This window comes from Gymnoscopelus microlampas (assembly GCF_963454915.1).
Source record: "Gymnoscopelus microlampas genome assembly, chromosome: 7".
Lineage (NCBI taxonomy): Eukaryota > Metazoa > Chordata > Actinopteri > Myctophiformes > Myctophidae > Gymnoscopelus > Gymnoscopelus microlampas.
This window is the reverse complement of record NC_139944.1, coordinates 2,792,170-2,807,420: the sequence shown is the minus strand read 5'-3', so window position 1 is coordinate 2,807,420 and position 15,251 is coordinate 2,792,170. Positions and strand designations below refer to the sequence as shown.

Genomic DNA, 15,251 nt, shown 5'->3' with positions numbered 1-15,251 from the left:
TCAGCTGACCTGTTAGGGCAATAAATTATACACCACTACTCACTCACAGGAGGTTATAGCTACAGTATAGTTAGACAGTGGATGCCGTCCGTGCATCTAGTTGGGACAGCCGTGGGAAAGTTGATGAGTTGTGAGAATCTTGTGGTCTCCTCATATATTCAGTTCAAAGTGGTAATGTTTACTTTTAACATGTCCACCTCATAGAGTTAAACATAAGTCCACGATTATGATTAAGTGTTTCACCTCGATGCCATAGTTGCAGGGGAGGCATGCGTTAATCCGACAGACCTTTTCTCCGACTATGTGGCATCCGCGTGCGGTTAGGGTTAGGGTGCGGGTTTGGTTCGGGTTTAGTATTGGAAACGCCCTTCAGGGTGATAAAGACCCTCTGCTATCGTGTCAGGGTCTAATCACCCTGTCTGGGTTTATTTCTCAATAATGACTGGCTCCTCATTGATTATTATTATGCAAGAGAGAAGTAAATGGTTGAAACCAAAAAGGAACCTCACCAAAAACCATTTAGTCTTGATCATGGATGATACCGCTCCCAGGAACTCCTGGCTGCTTGGCCGGATTATTGAAACCTTACCCGGATTGCCTTGTGCGAAGCGTGAGGATCAGGACTAAAACTAGTACTTTAGAGAGAGCAGTAAATAAGCTGTGTCTTCTCTTAGAAGCTGAACATTGAATAACCTAAGACTGAAGATAGGTGCATCTCAAATCTGAAGAGATCACAATCTAGCACCTACTTCAAGAGATTTACTTTGTTTTGATTTATTGGCTCATTTTTGGGGCGGTGTAACCGCACCCTATAAGTGAGGTTTGGACACTGACCAATCCTGCACCGTGATTGGCCAACAGTCTACAACGCAGTCTACACCCCTAACCCTTCCACACTCAATGCAAATCTATACTTTTGCAAAGTCAGCCAATCACATTACAGCTAGTGGTCATCACCACTAGCTGTAATATGATTGGCTGACTTTATTGGTTGACTCTATTCAGGACTGTGATTGGCTAGCGAAACGCATGACACATGTGCAGGCCTATGAATAGCAGTATGGCACTTAAACATTTATGTTTTTTTTTAAGTGAGTCATGTGATGACCACACACCGCCCACTTCACACTGGGTGTGATTTTTGTTTTTAAGTAATTGTTCACCTAGACGGCTAACAATTAGGGGCCGGTATGTTAGAGACAATATAGTTATCTATGTTTTATTTACTGTTTGGACACCCGTTGCTGCCCCCCCCCCCCCCCCCCCCCCCTGCTATTCTATTGCATAGCTGCTTGAGCTATGCAATAGAACCCACAAGGTGCAGGAACCTCTTGATTAAGGAATGACAGACAGTGCTGTGATTGGCCAGTAGTCAAATAACAGTTATTTGATGAATCGCCCCACACTAATTATCCTTAGCATTTTGTTTAGGCAAGAGAGAAGTAAATGGTTGAAACCAAAAAGGAACCTCACCAAAAACCATTTAGTCTTGATCATGGATGATACCGCTCCCAGGAACTCCTGGCTGCTTGGCCGGATTATTGAAACCTTACCCGGATTGCCTTGTGCGAAGCGTGAGGATCAGGACTAAAACTAGTACTTTAGAGAGAGCAGTAAATAAGCTGTAAATAAGCTAACCTCATTGTGCTGCTGTTATGACCATTGAAAAGCTTGATGATGTCATCATTGTGCTGTTGTTATGACTATTTAAAAGCTTGATGATGTCATCATTGTGCCGCTGTTATGACTATTTAAAAGCTTGATGTCATCATTGCGCTGCTGTTATGACTATTTAAAAGCTTGATGATGTCATCATTGTGCTGCTGTTATGACCATAGACATATAAAGGTAGACGCCTCCTCTGGCTCTGAGGCGTCTGTATGGCGGGCGCGCTTCCACTTCCGGGCGGTAAGCTGGAAACTTCGGGTGTGTCACAGAAGGGGGCGTTCGGTAGGCCAATCAGAGGCAGTTGGGGGCGGGACAACTAGATTCTGACAAGTCCTGGAAAAGACGTGCTGTGATTGGCCAGTAGTCAACGCGCTGTGATTGGCCAGTGCCCGTGCCCCACGGAAATATGGCGGCCACCATACCAAACAGTTCGCTCCAACAAATTGCAGAGACCAATGAGGTGTCTAGGTTTCTATATCTATGGTTATGACTATTTAAAAGCTTGATGATGTCATCATTGTGCTGCTGTTATGACTATTTAAAAGCTTGATGATGTCATCATTGTGCTGCTGTTATGACTATTTAAAAGCTTGATGATGTCATCATTGTGCTGCTGTTATGACTATTTAAAAGCCTGATGATGTCATCATTGTGGTGCTGTTATGACTATTTAAAAGCTTGATTATGTCATCATTGTGCTGCTGTTATGACTATTTAAAGGGGCTACACCATGAATTTTAACTTTTTCTTCATTTGTGTGTGTTTTTGGTCTCCCCCACCTCTCTTCTGTTCCAACAAATACCCGACTTTGAGCATGCAGGCTTTCATAGGCTATCTGTGGTTTTTATGTAAATTGGTCTGAAAACAGTCCGTCAGATTTGTTCCCCCTGCCTACGTCACGTCTGGGAACAATTCCTCCCGTTTTTCAGTTCTAACCAAAAAAAAAAAAAAAAAAAAAAAAAAGACGTTTTTTTTTTGTTTTAATTTTTTTTTTTTTTTTTTTTTTACTTTTTCCCCACAGAACCAGGACATAGCATGCATACAAACTGTCTCAATAGCGCCCCGTGCCAAACAGGACAATGTGGTATTGCAGGTGAAATTGCTGCTTTATAAGCCAGAGAGAAGTTAGTTGGAATGAGTATATCTGAGGCTTGATTTAGGCTCAAACCTTTTGAAAAACGTTTGAGGGACATAAACAATATGATATTAAATATTATTATTATTTTTTAAATTCATGGTGTAGCTCCTTTAAAAGCTGATTGGACACACGTGTATTTCCTCCTCTCTCCACCAGGAGGCAGCGATGACTCTCTGCTTCTCTGAAAACACACCCAGGTGTTCTGTGAAAAGACAATAAAGCAATAAGAATCAGAATGTATTAACTGTGTGAACATGATAACACTTTAGAACAACCTTCCCTTATATTCAATGAACTGAATGGGTTCAGTTCAGTTCAATGTTTAGTTCAAATGATTGGTTCAGAGTTTGGCTGCATTGTGTCGTCTCTTCACTGAACTGAATCACAGGCAGATCACTTCCTGACTTGATCACCTGACCGCCGTCCTCTCAGGCTATGGGATCTAAACTCCTGCAGACTCTAGGCTGGGATCAATCAAGCCCCCAGAACCCAGTGCTTGCATTAAAGCGAAATGGACATGCTGGCCATTCGTATGTACTGCAGCTTAAACGGACGGGGCCACTGCAAATGTACGAGCGAAAACGGTTTCTACCAATGGGCTTGACTCACGAGCTTGCGCACAAGCTTGCGCACGGGGCCGCGCACCTCTGTGACGTAAAAAACGCGTCACTTCTGTGACGCAGAACGTATCACAGTGGCCCCAAATAGGATACGCCCATCACACTTTACAACCCGGAAGAAGGGGTGAATTCGCTTCATGCGCTGGGTGAGCAACTCAATGCAAGTGAATGGGAGGCGATATCCGGTGCCCTCTCTATTATTTTTAACTCTATGGGATCAATACCATGTTCGGGTTTCTCAGCTGGTCTCAGCGGAAATAACTTTACGTCATCAGGCGGCCGGAACCACCGACCAGAACCACTGGTGCCGTGCGCCTCCTAAATGATTCCCCAGTTTAAAATTGTTGTTTTGTTTCTTATGGTATAATAATGGTTTGGTATGTTCATCTTTTATTCTAACTCGTAGCACGACTAGTGAGAATAAACTAATTGATTGGCATTATGTGGGGGACAAAAACAATGTGACACCAACCGGAACCAACCAGCATGTTGTTTTGTGTATGTGTTCTAGTTTTATACACTTTTATACATTTTAAATAAAAGTGAATTAAAAAGAAAGAGGAAGTGAACCTGGGTGTGTGGGAGGAGTCTAAAGATCGTCATTGGTTGTCGGCACCGGAATACGACCTGATAGAAGAAGAAGAGAAGACAGTTAAAACACACACACAAATAAATCCTATGTACTGTATTGTGTGTATTTCTACATAAAATGCATAAATGTACACACAATAACACAATAAGACAACAACACAACAACACAACAACCCAACAACATTAGGGTTCAGTCATCAGGGTCACATGTTGCATCAGAACTAATGTGAACATTTGACTCTTATTTAGGACTAAATGTAACACTGATGTATTAAAGCTAAATGTGACAACATAGAACACACTTTGACCTCTAACTAGGTCGTCTAAACTGGTCTAAACCGGTTAAGGTTCTAAACCAATATAAACCAGTTTAGGTTGTGGCTTTACATGTTTGTTTGTTTGTTTGTTTGTTTGTTTGTTTGTTTGTTTGTTTGCATTTCTGTGAGGGTTCCCCATGTCATGTGATCCTCTGTTGATCTGACCTCATTTATTCCACTGGTAGTATAATAAATGAAACATGTTAATAAAACATGTTAATTAAATATGTAATAAACATGTTAATTAAACATGTGTATTAAACATGTAATAAACATGTTAATTAAACATGTTAATTAAACATGCTCATCACCTTGTTTCTTCCACTGGAAGTATAATAATTAATGAAACATGTTAATTGAACATGTTAATCACCTAATTTCTTCCACTGGTAGTATAATAATTAAACATGTAATAAACATCCTACTATAATTCTAGTAACCTCTGTGCGTTTGTAGTGGTGGTGGTGAAGCTACCCGGTTCTCCCCACTGGCTGGACCAATTGCTCTGATTTTGCACACAGCCATTGACCATTACCATCTGAACTTAACTGTGAAGCCCGTTTTTCAATTTCACCAAATCTCAGCTTCTTATTAGCGTTTTTCTGTCAAACACTGTCGCCATGGTTACGGGGCTGCCCAGCTATGGGACGAACTGCCTCCCGGGTTGCCAGATCATGTGCGCATATCCCCCCACGGATGCATCGACCGGGTATGGTCTAGTGTTAATTAAACATGTTAATCACCTCGTTTCTTCCACTGGAAGTAGATGAATCCAGACAGGAACAAGACCAGACCCAGAACCAGACCTGATGCTCCCATGGCCACCTTGTTCTTCACTGACTCTGGCATGGAGAAATCTGTCAACACAAATATTATATTATAATAATGATATGATATGATATGATATGATATGATATTGTATTATTACAGTAGATTAAAACACCTTGTTCTTCACTGACTCTATGGAGTCATCTGACAATAATATGACAACAACCAAATAAACACAATCTGTGATATAAGACAGAGAGTAAAAACATTACAATAAAGTAAACTATATCAGTGGCCAACTACTGAAGTCATGTAGCAGCCAACTATGTTTTATTGTGTATTATATGTTTAGTACTGGTATAGCTAACATGTGGATGTGGGAGCAGCCATTAGTAAACAAAGATGATGGACCTCATCTAGACAAGACACTTATAAGCTCTAAGTAGGTGAGGCTCCTGTCTTGACCTTCTTATTAGAATGGTTACTTTTTAGGAGTTTAAGTTTTCATGTATTTGTATTGTTTTTTTTTAATTGTTTTTACTTTCTGTAAAACAAATATACCTTCAGGTACAAATAGAGAATAATTCTTTAACCCTTAAAACAGAGTGTAGTGTAACACATTACAGAAGATTACAGTAGAGTACAGTAGAGTACAGTAACTGACCCCAGTCCATCTTGATAGGCGCGGTCAGGCTGGGATGTTCCACCATGCATGTGACCTTCTCTCCTGATCTGTAACACACACACACACACACACACACACACACACACACACACACACACACACACACACACACACACACACACACACACACACACACACACACACACACACGTTATAGGCAATAAGATAAGCTTATACTGATATTTTCTCCGTCTACTCTAAAATAATCATGACGTGTGTCCTCAAGTAGAATGTGTGCATGTGGATCTGCTCAGAGCTGAAGCGGCCCCTCCTCCCCGCCCGGTCTGGCAGTGAGTGAGCAGCTGTTAATTAACACTAACATTAGGACAGATTGTGAAAGTAGCCGATCTACACACTGAAACACACCGCGATTCAACACATTGAACTATTTTGGACTATTATTGTGTAGGAGCGTGAATGCCCCACTGGGCTCTCCTCCGCTCTAGTGTTTATTGTGTATTCCACTATTTCCTCCCCATTGCAGGAAAAATAGGAAGGCAAGAGGCAGAAGAAACTTAGTAACGAGATACACAAGTTATAGCGGGTCTCCTTGTGCGTTCGTCATGCGTGCACGACGACGAGCTTGCTGCGTGTATGTGTCTGGAGTGGACACAGACTGTGTGTGTGTGTGGGTGTGGGTGTCAGTTCTCCATGGATCGTCACCTTGCCGTGGTGGAGAGCCTTGCGTGTTCCAATGAACCTGAGAGCGATGCCGTCGGGAGCTTCGGCTCCTGGTAGGGTCACCCATGGCGGTAAGGTCGAGGGGGAGGTGCCAGACTAAGTACGATCCAAACACTGTGCCTGGGGGCACACATAGGCAGGCTCTGAAAAATGGAGACACTGGCAGCCCCCTGCAACCTCACTCATCCGAAGGTCGTCCTGAGTCTTTTCTCTTGCCACTGGAATACGGTGGGTGTGGCCAAGATTGTGGGGGAAGGAACTGCGCGCCCCATCCCTCACATTAAATCCACTCGTAGCGCAGGCTTCAGCTTCCACCATAGAAGTCCTCTGGCGATGGGATAAAGTGACGGGGGCAGGTCAAGGATGTGACTGGAAGCTCTTAGCTTGAATCCTGCACAGAGGCGGCGTGGGTATGATGGTCGTTGTGAAGATGGGATGGAACAACATCCTCCTTCGGCAGCAGCCCGTGCGACTGAGCAGCCCTATTTAGGGACCGCACTGCTCACCCCTCATAGGGGAGGGGTCTAGAAAAAGTGACCCAAAAATTGTTTGTTCCTCCTCACCTGGGTGGCCTACCGCAGTCACCAAGGCATCTCTATTTGCGGTCGCAAAAACAATAAAGAAAAATCAATGACTTTGAAACTGGCAACCGAAAAAGGAAAAACCATGACCTTGAATCTGGCTACCTGGAATGTCCGCACCGTCCTTGATGTTCGAGACCGGACAGAGAGACCTCGAAGACGAACTGCCCTCATTGCACATGAGCTCAAGAGGTACAACATAGATATTGCGGCACTTAGTGAGACTCGGTTCTCTGGAGAGGATTCACTCACAGAAGTCGGTGAAGGTTACACCTTCTTCTGGAAGGGTCTTCCAGAGGAGGAACGCAGGCTCCATGGAGTTGGCTTTGCCGTAAAAAGCAGACTACTCAGTAACATCCCTGAGTCCCCCCAAGGCATTAGTGAGCGGCTGATGACCTGGCGTATCCCCCTGGTGAAAGGCCGCTTTGCTACTTTAATCAGTGCCTACGCCCCCACTTTGGATGCTGACAACAACACCAAAGATGCCTTCTACGAATCCCTTGATGCCGCTCTAACTAAAATCCCTGACTCTGACAAGCTTGTTCTGATGGGTGACTTCAACGCCCGAGTAGGCGCTGATGCCAGAAACAAATAATCGGAAGTCACGGGACGGGGAAAATAAACAACAACGGCCTCAGACTCCTCACTCTGTGCTCTGAACATCAGCTGATCTTAACCAATACCATCTTTCAGTTGAAAAAGAAGTACATCACATCTTGGATGCATCCCAGGTCCAAACACTGGCACTTACTGGACTATATCATCGTCCGGGTGCAATACGTTAGTCCGGGCCTGTCGGATTAACGCATGCCTCCCCATCGTCCGGCAACGTGACCAAAATGATGTCTGTATAACCCGGGCCATGCTGTTGGACTGATCATCGGCTGATCAAATCCAGACTCAAGCTGAAAATTCGACCACCACACAAGAAACAGCAACCTCGAAAGAGACTCAACTGCAGGGCTCTGGACTCTCCAGACTGTATAGCCCAATACCGCAGCAAACTGGCAGAGGGGCTTGCCACCCTGGCGAAGGACAACAGTGGCCTTGATGTGGAAAGTGAGTGGGCAAAACTGAGGTCAACAATACATCAAGCTGCCTCTGAAACCATCGGCTTTACCCAAAAACGACACCAAGACTGGTTCGATAATAGCTCTACTGCAATACAGGAGCTTTTAGAATCCAAGCGCAAAGCCCACGCCACACTGCTCTTCAACCCTCACTGTCCACTTCTCCTCTCTCATTACAAAGCCACCCGTAGTGAGACCCAGAAACAGCTTAGGATCATGGAGAACGAGTGGTGGCTCAGAAAAGCCCAAGAAATCCAGAGGCATGCAGATAACAACAACACATATGCCTTCTATGATGCTGTAAAATCACTGTATGGTCCACAAAGGCAAAACATCGTCCCAGTGAGATCTGCAGACGGTTCTGTGTTACTCAAAGACAAACAGCAGATACTTGAGCGCTGGGCTGAGCACTTCGACTCCCTGCTGAAAAAAATAAACCCTTCTGATCCATATGTCCTTAATGCCCTCCCAGAACTTCCACCTGTTCTCTCCCTCGATGAACCTCCTAAGTTCACTGAGGTTCTCTCCGCAATCAGGAGTCTTAAAAACAACAAGAGCCCTGGCCCTGATGGACTTCCAGCTGAGATCCTCAAGAAAGGAGGCTACCTCTTAAAACGACAGCTATACCATCTCATCTGCAACACCTGGCATAACGAGACAATTCCTCAGGAATGAAAAGACAGCAACATTGTCACCATTTACAAAAGGAAGGGAGACAAGTCATGCTGTGGCAACAGCCGTGGCATCTCTCTGCTCTCTGTTGCTGGCAAGATTATTGCGAAGATAATGCTGTTTCGCCTGACAACGCACATTACAGAGGACATCCTCCCAGAGACACAGTGCGGTTTCAGAAAGAACCGAAGCACTTTGGATATGATCTTCGCTGCGCGTCAAGTCCAGGAGAAATGCAGGGAGCAAAACAAGGACCTCTACATCACCTTCATTGACCTCACTAAGGCCTTTGATACAGTGGACCGGGAAATCCTCTGGGCTATACTGCAGAAGTTTGGCGTCCCCCCTAAATTTCTCAGCATCCTCAAGCAGTTCCACAGTGGCATGCATGCATCTGTACTTGTTGGTGGCCAGCAATCTCCCCCATTCCCTGTGAAAGTCGGGGTGAAGCAGGGTTGTGTACTGGCCCCTGTGATATTCAATCTATTCCTGACGGCAGCTACACTCCTCTTCCACAAGTCCATCCAGGAAGATGGCGGTGTGCAAATACAGTTCCGTCTTGATGGGAGCTTGTTTAACATCAGACGCCTTCAAGCCAAGACTAAGACCCTGGTCAGCAACATCTACGAGCTACACTGCCCTGCCAAGGTAAAGAGCAGTAACTACGTTTTGGGACACGCCGACTTATTTTTGTATCCCAAAGGTCAAATTAGCCTTTGTGATTTTGGGGGATAAACAATTACCTGAAGAACAGATGCAAAATTAGGGTAATATCACTTATATGCCGATATCTCATTTGGCTGACCAGTTGAATCACTTTTAAACCCATTTTTCAGTGTTTTTCTTTTTCGTAGTTACTGCTCTTTACCTTGGCAGGGCAGTACTAGTATGCAGATGATTGTGCTCTTCTGGCCCACAGCCCAGCTGCCATGCAACGTGCCCTGGACACCATCTCTGTTTACCACTCACTAGGTCTTGTGATCAACATCCACAAAACAGAGATCATGGCGCCAGAAAAATCTCCACCCCCCGTGTTCAACATCAGCGGCACTCCCCTCAAGGTTGTCCAGCAGTTCAGCTACCTCGGCAGCATATTGACACCCTCCTGCCAAATTGACGATGATATCCAGGCCCGTATCAACTAAGCCTCCTATGCCTTTGGCAGACTGCGCTCTCGTGTGTTTGAAAACCACCTAAGAACACCAACAAAAGTGGCAGTCTACAGGGCAGTGTGCATGTCTACACTGCTATATGGGTCAGAAGCCTGGGCTGTCTATCGGCGTCACATCAGACGCCTTGATGCATTTAACATCAGATGCCTTCAACGCATCCTTGGCATCACCTGGCAGGACCGTGTCCCTCACACTGACATTCTCCAACGCACTGATTCCATCAGCATTGAGGCAACCATAGCACGGAGGCAACTCCGGTGGGTCGGCCACGTCATCCGGATGCCTGGATGCCGTTTGCCCCGTCAGGTGCTTTATGGACAGATCTTGTCAGCCAGCAGGAAGCCCGGTGGTCCAAAGCTGCGGTACAAAGATCAGCTAAAACAGACTTTAAAGAGGTGCAATATCAAGCCCAACGATCTGGAGTCAGCTGCAGCTAATCGGCCACTCTGGCGCTCTTTATGCTACGAAGGGGTCACACACCTTGAGGAGAAACGCACCCAGCAAAGGACGGCGCGGCGCCAGCAAAGACACCTTCATGCTGACCCAGTACCATCTCAGCCTCCTGACCCAGGCCTCGCATGTCCTGCCTGTGGTAGGATATGTGGTTCCAGAATCGGGCTTCATAGTCATCTACAGTGGCATCGTCGCCAGCAAAGATAACCACTGACAAACTCATCACAACGCAAGGAAGCTACGTCATCTTCGACAACGAAGGACTGCCAAGGAGGTGTGTGTGTGTGTGTGTGTGTGTGTGTGTGTGTGTGTGTGTGTGTGTGTGTGTGTGTGTGTGTGTGTGTGTGTGTGTGTGTGGGGGGGGGGGGAGACTTAACATTAGACTACCAATTAATGGGCCATTTTCACCAAGTGAGTAACACTTGTTTTATTTTGAAAGAATATATGTATAGGTGTCTACTAATTGTGTATTTCTATGTATAGGTGTCTGTTAGGTGTGTACCTGGGTGTGTACTCCAGGTAGGAGTGGTACTGGTAGTACCATAGAGGTGTGTATTTCTATGTATCTATCTGTTAGGTGTGTACCTGGGTGTGTACTCCAGGTAGGAGTGGTACTGGTAGTACCAGTAGAGGTGTGTATTTCTATGTATACAGTAGGTGTCTGTTAGGTGTGTACCTGGGTGTGTACTCCAGGTAGGAGTGGTACTGGTAGTACCAGTCTCCATCAGAGAGCTCGTCAGTAGAGGAGAGACCAGAGGTCAAAGGTTCTTGACCTATCCACCAGGTCACCAGGATCACTTTAGGATAGAAGTCGTAGCTGCTGCACCTCAGCATGTGAGTGTGTTCACCACGACGAGGGGGAGTCTCTGACTTCAGTCTCACTTTGGGCTCCACTGGATAAATAAGATTATTATTATTATTATTATTATTATTATTATTATTATTATTATTATTATTATTATTACCCTTATTATTATTATTATTATTATTATTATTATTATTAATAACCAGTCATCAACACACTTGGTCAACCAGCCAAAATGTTCACGTTTCCCGGCTCTCCCCCGTTCTCCTCTCCCTCCATTGGCTCCCAGTTGCTGCCCTCACAGAGTACAAAAACACTGATGTTGGCCTACAGAGCAACCAAAGGTATGACACCCCCATATCTTCAAACCTGATCCAACCCTACAACCCCTCCCGCTCACTCTTATATGCTAACACAGGGGAGCTGTCTGAATCTTCTCTAAAACACCCTGGACAACGCTCCACACGTCCTAGACTCTTCTCCCTTCTCTAAAACACCCTGGACAACGCTCCACACGTCCTAGACTCTTCTCCCTTCTCTAAAATACCCTGGACAACGCTCCACATGTCCTGGACTCTTCTCCCTTCTCTAAAACACCCTGGACAACGCTCCACACGTCCTGGACTCTTCTCCCTTCTCTAAAACACCCTGGACAACGCTCCACACGTCCTAGACTCTTCTGGCTCCCAAACGGTGGAACAAAAAAATCCCCATTAACACACCTCTTCAGACTCCACCTCAGCCTGTAGCACTAGACCTAGCCTTGATGACCTTGCAGGCTTATGCAAAGGTTAAAATGTAATTTAGATAGCATGTTATATAGACAGATGCCAGGTCATTTGTAGACCTGCCATTTTATAGGTTTGTATAGTTTCAATGTACAGATTATTTATTTGTTTGATATTATACTGTTTAGACTGATGATATGTTCTTGGTTTACCTTTGACCCTAGATTACTATTTATATGCATTTGATGTATTACCTTGTGTTTTCCTTGCTTACTGTACATCACTCTGGATTAAGAGCTTCTGATGAATGCCTACATTGTAAATTGTAACTGTAAATGTCAGTGTTTGGCCACCAGATGGCACCAGAGAACAATGCTTCATAGAATACTGTAGATTCTACAATAGTCTACAGTGTTCTACAAAGTAGAATGCATTTATATAATATAATTTAAACATATTAAATAATTCACAGTTACACAGTGCTTTATAAAAACAAGAATAATCCAAGCAATATCATTTAATGAAAATAGTGTGAATGTACTAGAGTAGAAACATACAAAACAAAACAAAACACATAATCCTGTAAAATATTACAAAGGTGATTAAAAACATACAAAACAAACTAGTAAAGTCAATAATTAAAATATAAAATCAGTTGAAATGAAGTGTATAGAGGTGTGTTTTAGCCTGCATGGTTCTTTTTAAAGTTAATTTAAAAACATTAATCGTGGTGTCTCTCTTTTAGGCAGGTCATTATATGTAGGTGAAAACACTCAGAAATAGATCTATATGTTTCATTTATACTCGGTGTACGATGGTGACACCACATGTTGTGAGCTTGTAGATCTGCTATTTCCACTGTGTGACAGCGTGTTAGGATACAGTATAAATCAGACTTAAAGGGATAGTTCACCCCCAATTTTTGTTTTCTTCTATGGATTAGTCACCCCATGGAGACTTGAATTCTTGGATATTATTTTGTTTTTTTCTCATTCCTAAACCAATAATTTGACCAGCGGACCGGTAGGAGATACAAAGGAGACTCTTTGTGTCTCCTACCGGAACCTTTGCCGGTCATCAAATATTGGCTTAAAACTGCGACAAAACAAATAAATATCCATGAATTCGAGTCTCCATGGGGTGAATAATCGTTTGAAATAAAATCATTTTGGGGGTGAACTATCCCTTTAAGTGTTTAAGAGGATCTGAAATGTTTCTCAGCAGATTAAGTCATGTTTTATAATCATTATCAGATCAATATTAACACCATTAATCATCTCTGAATAGAATGATTTATTATGATTTCATGTTATAGTTTATGAGGTGATGAGTGTTGAGTGCTGCTCTGAGATCAGCTCACCTCTCTTGTTCAGAACAGAGGAGTAATAGTTCTCAATGTTGCCTTTGCAGACTGCCTCTTGTTGTGCTCTCATCACAGCCAGTTGTGTAGGATCTTTATTCCAGCGCTCTGCGTTCTTCACACCAAGCTCAGTGTATCCAACAAACTGACCTACTCTACTGTCCCACCTGAACAGCTCATCACCATCGAAATTAGTTGAGTATATGTACTGTATGTCCTTCATCTCACTGGAATTAAACACACAGCGGCGAGCCTCATAGAACACATATCCATCTGGAAATAGACAATTAAAAATGTCATTAATGTTCAGCTTTATTATCATCTGTATAATATCAACACTAGTCTAACTACCCCTATCGGCCAAATATGTCACTACATAAAGTCTAAAATAGGTTCAGGATGTGAAATCTGGCATTAAAATGTTTTGAATGTATATTGAATATCTTAAATACAATGTGATTGAATTAGTAGTTAAGTTTTGTTTCTCTATGTGTCCAGTTGTCTAGCGTGGCTGAGTTAACAAGGTGTCTGACTGTCTGTCTGTCTGTCTGTCTGTCTGTCTGTCTGTCTGTCTGTCTGTCTGTCTGTCTGACCCCATCATGTATTTCCAGGATAACCCCTCTTTTCTACCTACGCTATTTGAACATAGCAGATCTACAAGGTCGTAGCGCGGCACCGAGTGCCACGCTACAACCTTGTAGATCTGCTATTTTTAAATATTTTTGTACTTTTACTGTTGGTACTTTAAGTACATTTTGATGCCAATACTTTTGTACATTTACTCAAGTCAATTTTGAATTCCAGACTTTTACTTGTAACAGAGTACTTGCAGTATTGATACTTTTACTTAAGTACTTTTCCCACCTCTAACTCTAGTCAATACACAAGGTAAATAGTCACATAAGTAGAGAGTAGAGAGAACAATGTAGAGCCTCAAAGAAACTATAGGATACCAGGTCAATCATTATAACAATCAGCTGAGTTATATTAAACAAATAAAGGTCATTATTTATACTGTAATTAAAGCCTTTATTGTAAACATATATGAAAACACTAAACTGCTGCTTTTGAAAATAAATTGCAATATTTTATACAACCCCCAAATGTATCAAATAAATCATCATTCAATTCAAATACTTGAATGAGTGCATGGACTTCTGGGGGGTCCCCAGATGATTAGCTTAATAGGTAACATTGTTTTCTCACTCAACAGTAAACAAACCAACATACAGTATAAGTGTTTACAGGGTATCTGCACATTTATAAAGTTGACTTTTAAGACCTTTTTAATAGCAAATTGGCAAAATTGTCAAATACTGGGGGGGGTCCCCAGTTCAAATAAGATCATTTTGGGGGGTCCCCAGTTCAAATAGGATTATTCTTTTGGGGGGGGTCCCCCCCAAGGTGATAGGCCAAGCCCCTCCCCAGCCGATAGCAGATATACAAGGTCATAGCGCGGCACCCGATGCCTTTTAGATCTGCTATTTTTGACGCCCAAAGCCTTAAACCACGCCCCCAAGCTGATAGGCCATGCCCACAGCTTCAATCCCCCCCCAAAGTGATAAGCCACGCCCCTCCCCAGTCGATAGCAGATATACAAGTTCATAGCGCGGCACCCGGTGCCTTTTACAGAGATCTGCTATTTTTGACGCCCAAAAAGAAAGAGTCAACTATCTCTGAAAAGCACCGAAATTTAGAAACAGCGGCTGCTGAAGGAGTGCTAAAAAAGCTACATTTCCCCCCCCACACTGAAAAGGGTCGTAGCACCGAGCACCACGAAGGGTTAATACGGCCATGTGGATGAGTAAACTCTGTCTGTCTGTCTGTCTGTCTGTCTGTCTGTCAGACCCCATCATGTATTTCCAGGATAACAGAGATAACACTCACAGTGTTTTATTCTGATGGTAACTGTTGTATAATCGTATTATCTGCACCTCGAGCA

General features: G+C 43.5%; 1 protein-coding gene across 1 annotated transcript in view; it reads right to left on the bottom strand.

Annotated features, from left to right (window-relative positions):
- Positions 1–2,915: 2,915 nt before the first annotated feature.
- Positions 2,916–15,251, bottom strand: part of LOC311048961 (H-2 class II histocompatibility antigen, E-S beta chain-like) — a 52,625-nt gene continuing 40,289 nt past the window's right edge. Inside the window, exons 5-10 of the mRNA XM_084062349.1 lie at positions 13,310–13,582; positions 11,093–11,309; positions 5,767–5,834; positions 5,078–5,191; positions 3,997–4,053; positions 2,916–3,008 (exon numbers count right to left, since the gene is read on the bottom strand). Of these exons, the coding sequence (XP_083918475.1) occupies positions 4,016–4,053; positions 5,078–5,191; positions 5,767–5,834; positions 11,093–11,309; positions 13,310–13,582 (710 nt within the window). The 3' untranslated portion in view covers positions 2,916–3,008; positions 3,997–4,015. The remainder of the gene's footprint in view (positions 3,009–3,996; positions 4,054–5,077; positions 5,192–5,766; positions 5,835–11,092; positions 11,310–13,309; positions 13,583–15,251) is intronic.